This window comes from Nanorana parkeri, unplaced genomic scaffold (assembly GCF_000935625.1).
Source record: "Nanorana parkeri isolate BGI_ZX_2015 unplaced genomic scaffold, ASM93562v1 scaffold748, whole genome shotgun sequence".
Classification (NCBI taxonomy): Eukaryota; Metazoa; Chordata; class Amphibia; order Anura; family Dicroglossidae; genus Nanorana; species Nanorana parkeri.
The window spans coordinates 317,616-324,566 of record NW_017307016.1 but is presented as its reverse complement, the minus strand read 5'-3'; the positions used below and the strand labels follow the sequence as shown (position 1 = coordinate 324,566).

Below are 6,951 nucleotides of genomic sequence, written 5' to 3'. Positions count from 1 at the left end.
CCCCCCCCCTCCCTCATAGTTCTCCTTTAATCAATAAACAAAAGCGGAATTAGAATTTTCCTTACCGATCATAATGAACTGAGAATCCGGCGTGAACGAGGACTCCAGTGTGACGGCTTTGGTGTTGTTGTATCCCTGACAGACAGATAAAGAAACATAAGTTATAGGAACATATCCTCCGATCAGATTTCTTCCCTCTTATAATAAAGCCGGACTCACCCCAAAGGTGTGCAGCACCGCCCCTTTAAATGCATCGATCAGCCGCAGGAAACCGCCGTTTGTGGAGATGAGGATCAGTTTCCCGTCGTTGCTGAATTTCAGAGACGTCCACTCACAAGTGCGGTCGTAGTTCATTTTGAAGGTGGCGAAAGGGCCCTGAGAGAGAGAGAGATCACAGCGCGGACCATCAGATACAATTTATAGTTTATATTAAAAAAGGAGAACTATAGGGGGCGGGCTTTTCCCCATAGTTCTCCTCAGGGTCACGGGAGGACGTATACTAGCCTCCTCCTGTGATCCAAAGCTCAGTATATAGGGAGCTACAGCTCGCGGTATACTGAGACCGCCGCAGCCGGGGCGGATCCCGACATTACTGTCTGGATCCGCCCAGCTGCGTGAGTGACAGCTGGCTCTGCCTATCTAGAACCAGAGGTACCCGCCCCCTCCCCCGTCCGTTCCGCCAGCCAGCGCTGGAGGAATCCCTGCGGGGAGCCGTGAGTGACAGTCACGGCTCTCTGCAGGGAGATGATCAAGAAGTGAGCGAGCGGCGGTATGTGTTCCCTCACTTCCCGATCTATTGAGCCGACCTGTGACAGTTTCATTGCCACACGTCGGCTCCAACTGTGATGGGTTATAAAAAGGTTTGCCCGGATTTGTAGTTTCACCACAGCTGGAGGGCCGGAGTTTGGCTACCCCTGCTGTAAACAAAGGATGAACATAGGAAGTATTCTGGCGGCTTTATAACATGTAACACGCGGCTACACAGGAGGTAACAAGCGGCTACACAGGAGGTAACACGCGGCTACACAGGAGGTAACACGCGGCTACACAGGAGGTAACACGCGGCTACATAGGAAGTTACATGCGGCTACATAGGAAGTAACATGCGGCTACACAGGAGGTAACACGCGGCTACATAGGAGGTAACACGCGGCTACATAGGAAGTAACACGTGGCTACATAGGAAGTTACATGCGGCTACACAGGAAGTTACATGCGGCTACACAGGAGGTAACATGCGGCTACATGGGAGGTAACATGCGGCTACATAGGAAGTAACATGCGGCTACATAGGAAGTAACATGCGGCTACATAGGAAGTAACATGCAGCTACAGATGTTACCTTGTCAAAAGAGCGAAGATCGTACAACTTCACCATCTCCGAATTCACTCCGGCTGCAAAGATCAGACCCTCGGGGTCAAACGAGCACACAGGCTTTCCCTGGAGGTGCATCAGACCCTGCTCAGAGGAGAGAAGAACACCGATTAACATACCATGACCCCCAATGACATCATAACAGGACATGGCGAGGAGGGGGGGGAGGTCACCTACCTGGCAGTTAGGAGAACGAAGGTCCCACAATCGGATCGTCTTATCTAGGGAGCCGGAGATAAAGGCATCGTCCACGGGGGACATAGACAAGGCCACCACCCTGCGCATAGGAACAGAGCACACTCAGCAACACTATTATTATCATACAGGATTTATAGAGCGCCAACAGTGTGCGCAGCGCTTTACAATGTAAGGAAGACATTATAATCACAATACAACTCAAGATGGTAAGGAGAGCCGCGCCCCTGAGGGCGTACAATCTAAAAGGGAGGGGCCAGTGATAAATAATGTATCTAGGTGAAGATCTCCCGACACTGCGGCGACAGAATTGTGCCAGATCGCAATTTGAACATGTGCGAGACCTGGTGTCACTTCATAGGGGGGGGGGGCGTAGAGAGAACCAGAAGAGACCGCTGGGTTTTAAGAGGAAATAAAAAAAAAAAAAAAAAGAAGATGGAAGCACTGGATTGGAAAGTCCTGCAGAACAGCAACAGGAGAAGGGAAGCTGTGGAGGCGAGTGTTGGAAAAACACAGGATTCCCCGGGCTTGTAAGTACCCTGTTCCCCCGAAAATAAGACCTGGTACTATTTTTTGGAATTGCTAAAATATAAGAACTAAAATAAGACCTAGTTGTGACCATTCCCAGGGCCGGTGCGAACGGTCACATAAGGGGGAACTTAAAGAGCAGAGCCGCATAAGCCGATGCCTCCTCTATAGCGCCCGCTCCTGTCACAGGCGGAGTGATAACGTGTTTCCCCGAAAATAAGACCTAGTTGTGACCATTCCCAGGGCCGGTGCGAACGGTCACATAAGGGGGAACTTAAAGAGCAGAGCCGCATAAGCCGATGCCTCCTCTATAGCGCCCGCTCCTGTCACAGGCGGAGTGATAACGTGTTTCCCCGAAAATAAGACCTAGTTGTGACCATTCCCAGGGCCGGTGCGAACGGTCACATAAGGGGGAACTTAAAGAGCAGAGCCGCATAAGCCGATGCCTCCTCTATAGCGCCCGCTCCTGTCACAGGCGGAGTGATAACGTGTTTCCCCGAAAATAAGACCTAGTTGTGACCATTCCCAGGGCCGGTGCGAACGGTCACATAAGGGGGAACTTAAAGAGCAGAGCCGCATAAGCCGATGCCTCCTCTATAGCGCCCGCTCCTGTCACAGGCGGAGTGATAACGTGTTTCCCCGAAAATAAGACCTAGTTGTGACCATTCCCAGGGCCGGTGCGAACGGTCACATAAGGGGGAACTTAAAGAGCAGAGCCGCATAAGCCGATGCCTCCTCTATAGCGCCCGCTCCTGTCACAGGCGGAGTGATAACGTGTTTCCCCGAAAATAAGACCTAGTTGTGACCATTCCCAGGGCCGGTGCGAACGGTCACATAAGGGGGAACTTAAAGAGCAGAGCCGCATAAGCCGATGCCTCCTCTATAGCGCCCGCTCCTGTCACAGGCGGAGTGATAACGTGTTTCCCCGAAAATAAGACACTGTCTTATTTTCAGGGAAACGCGGCATATTCATCCCGCATTAACGAGCATCAAATGTAAGCAGTATATGAGGAATATTTATTCCTGGGCAATGGGGAACATCTTCTCCAAACTGTTACAATTAGGGATGCACCGATATCGGTATTTCGGTATCGAGCACGAATACCGATATTTTTTTATTTTGTTCCCGGTACTCGCCGATACAGAGTACCGGAAGTGCCATTCAGGAAGCCAGGCGGCGTGTAATGACTCGCTACCCAGCGTACCGATTAGCAGGGAAGCCGTCCACATGCTTCTCATCCCTAGGCGACGAGAAAGCATGGAGCCGGCTTTCTGGCCAATCGGAAAACCGGGCGCCGCGTCATTACACGATTGCCTGGCTTCCTGATTGGCCAGCTACCAACCAAATCAGGAAGCTAGGCAGAGAGTCCAGCTGCCCGGGCTTCCTGATTGGCCGGGAAGCGGGCTCCATGCTCGCTCGCCACAAGTGACGGGAAAGCATGGAGCCGGCTTACCCGGCCAATCGGGAAGCCAGGCAGCGTGTAATGACACGCTGCCGGCTTTCTGATACCGTAAGAATCGGAGCATTGGGGCGAGGACGAGTACTCGCCCAAATACTCAACATTGGCGCCGATACTACAATCAGTGCATCCCTAGTTACTATGACTAAAAGTGACAGGGAAATACGAACTAGCATCACAAGGCAACAGTGCAGATCACCGGCCTCTCTTAATAGTAGCTTGTAAGCCTTCAAGGTCTCAGCTCCCGAATCGCCCTCCGCTTCCCCTAATCCAATGCAGGCGCCCGCAAAGCATTATGGGAATCGGAGGGGGCGTGTCCAAGATCCAACTTGGAGATACATTGTTGTAGGATATGTACTGGGGACTTCTGGTGCCTAATAATTTGTGAATACTTCCATGCATATCATAGTTACGTAGTATTTGAGGTTAAAGACACAGGTCCATCAAGTTCAACCTTTGTGTGTGTGATTGTGCGTGTGCGTACGCGAGTCCGTGTGTGATTGTGCATGTGCGTACACGAGTCCCCGTGTGTGATTGTGCATCTGCGTACACGAGTCCCAGTGTGTGATTGTGCATGTGCGTACACGAGTGCCTGTGTGTGATTGTGCATGTGCGTACACGAGTCCCTGTGTGTGATTGTGCATGTGTGTGCGCGTACACGAGTCCGTGTGTGATTGTGCATGTGTGTGTGCGTACACGAGTCCCTGTGTGTGATTGTGCATCTGTGCATGTGCGTACACGAGTCCCTGTGTGTGATTGTGCATGTGCGTACAAGAGTCCCTGTATGCGATTGTGCATGTGTGTGCGCGTACACGAGTCCGTGTGTGATTGTGCATGTGCGTACACGAGGACGTGTGTGTGATTGTGCATGTGTGTGCGCGTACACGAGTCCCCGTGTGTGATTGTGCATGTGCGTACACGAATACCCTGCGGTCTCCGAGGAATGCATCTAAATGTTTTTGAATGATTCCACACTCTCAGCCGATACCACTGCTTGTGGCGGAGAGTTCCAGACCCTGACCGCTCTGACTGTGAAGAAGCCCCTACGCCCCTTGTGCTTATGGGGGGGGGGGGGGTGGCCTCTAGTCCTTGTTATGGAGTTTACTGTAACAAGTTTATTGCTGATTATTTTGTACATCAAAATCATGTCCACTCCTAATCTCCTCACTTAACCAGATAGAAATGTTTTCGTTTTCTTCACTCACCTTTTGCTGTGACCCGGGAAATAACGGATATATTTATTATCGTGCAGAGAAAGATACCGGATTGTATCTGAAGGGAGAGAAACACGTCAGTTGCGAGCGACACAGAATGATTACGCATGCAGGTCACATATTAACTTACACTTAATAAAAGGTTTACATGCACACAGACGGGTCACCGTAGACAAGGGATGTCAAAACTCCGCCCCTCCAGCTGTGGGGTGGAACTACGAATCCCATGAGGCATTGCAAGATTCTCACAGCCACGACTCCCGGAGAGAGATGCTTCATGGGATCTGTAGTTTCACCAACAGCTGGAGGGACGGAGTTTGGACATCCCCGCCTCAGACCACCTCTGCCGGTTTATAGGTCATCACCAATCTTTTAGGCCAACAGACGCCCAGATTCTGAACACTCGGGATGAGCGAAGAAAAAATCAGAACTTTCCAGAACCTTCTAAGAATGTTTGTATAATCCTCAGCGGGACACAGCCGCTACCACCATCACTATGCACAGCCAAACCTTACAGACTGAGTTTTAGGTTAATTGTATACAGAGCTCAGAATACATTACCAAAACCCAGGAGGGGGATGGGTGTGCGGATCCTGAGCAGGAGACGAGTGCTGACAGTGCCATGTCCTAGGCAAGGCAGTAGCCTGTACAGTTATCTCCAACTGAGGGTGGTGTCACAGACCCTTAAACTGTACAAACAACTACCTCAGCCCAGATCCAAGCCTTCCCGTCCGGACATCTCTTCACGGAATATTCCGAGGACAATCAACGCCGACGTGAGATAATCGCCTCAAACAAAAATCACTTTAAAGAAAAGACAGCGGGGTCCTCTGATCACAGCGACATACCATCGATTTTGTTGGAGCTGTACACCACGGTGTTGGCTGCGTGCGTGTATCTGATGAGATCCACTCCGTACTTCTTACTGTACAACGTCCTCTTGGGCCTGTCAAGATAGAAGAGAATGTGAATTGTCATGGAATTCTGCTGCCAGGCAAACGTTCAGCCTCCCACAGCAAGTGAAGATGGTGCTAACTGGTTCAGCACTCGCCCCTGTACACCCCTCGTGAGTAAAAACCTCACAAAAAGCCAAAAACACTTTTTCCCGCTAAAAAAATAGGAACTGTAAATATAAAGTATATTCTATGTTATAATGGGTCTGGTTTAAAATGACAGCGAAGTGAAAGGAGAGGTAATTAGGGGAGCACAAAGGGATCAAATACACAACAACAAAAACTCTTTACTTGTCAGTTTCCTTTATCTGATATATGCAGATTGATCAGCCGATGAATGAAAGAGTAGATACAAAGTTACTCTATCTCCCTCTGATCAATGTTTATATACAATGTTACTTTGTATCTCTCTATCTCCCTCTGATCAATGTTTATAAACAATGTTACTTTGTATCTCTCTATCTCCCCCTGATCAATGTTTATAAACAATGTTACTTTGTATCTCTCTATCTCCCTCTGATCAATGTTTAGAAACAATGTTACTTTGCATCTCTCTCTTATCAATGTGTATTATGCACTATGTAACCTTCATATGACTACATACGGGGTGCAGTATATGACATGTATAATGGAGTCGGTGTAGAGCAATATGAAAGCACACAAGATCCCATGTGAGCTGTAAGGTCTGCCACGGCCAAACACACATCAGCCCCCAGCAAGAAACAAGTGAAAGTTGTAGAACCCGGCTGAGACGCCTCAATCAAATCAGAGGCTCAGACTTTACTGTTGCTAGGGGCGTTTCTCTGCAACTAGGCAACCGGAGTGCATGACAACGCCATGCATCGTGTATTTCCACACGCTCCCAGTGCCTTCTATGGACTGTAGATGACAAAAACGTACCAGAAGTATATTCCAAGATGCAAAATCCAATCCAGGCTCCGTGCGCCAATCGGTTTTCTTCTTCTGAACCGCAACAAGCTTTATTGAGACCAGATGGGTCAGTCAGACACTCCCTCCCCGGTCAGATGCGGTACCCTGCCTGATGTGGTCTAATAGGGACTTGTAGGTGAAAGATGCCAGGGGAGGAGTAAACTCTGAAAGGGGAGAGAATGTCTGTCTTATCTGCTGTCAGTTAAGCTTGTTGCGGTTCAGAAAACAAAAAGTGGGCGTGACTTATAACACACGTGTGTGAGAACCAGACCTCCAAGTACAGCAGGACCCCAGCT

The 6,951-nt window shown here is 49.6% G+C and overlaps 1 protein-coding gene across 1 annotated transcript in view; it reads right to left on the bottom strand.

The window, feature by feature from the left end:
* Positions 1-6,951, bottom strand: part of WDR82 (WD repeat domain 82) — a 13,739-nt gene that overhangs the window by 4,898 nt on the left and 1,890 nt on the right. The window contains exons 3-8 of the mRNA XM_018564375.1: positions 5,621-5,718; positions 4,764-4,830; positions 1,553-1,652; positions 1,343-1,459; positions 220-375; positions 66-135 (exon numbers count right to left, since the gene is read on the bottom strand). Of these exons, the coding sequence (XP_018419877.1) occupies positions 66-135; positions 220-375; positions 1,343-1,459; positions 1,553-1,652; positions 4,764-4,830; positions 5,621-5,718 (608 nt within the window). The remainder of the gene's footprint in view (positions 1-65; positions 136-219; positions 376-1,342; positions 1,460-1,552; positions 1,653-4,763; positions 4,831-5,620; positions 5,719-6,951) is intronic.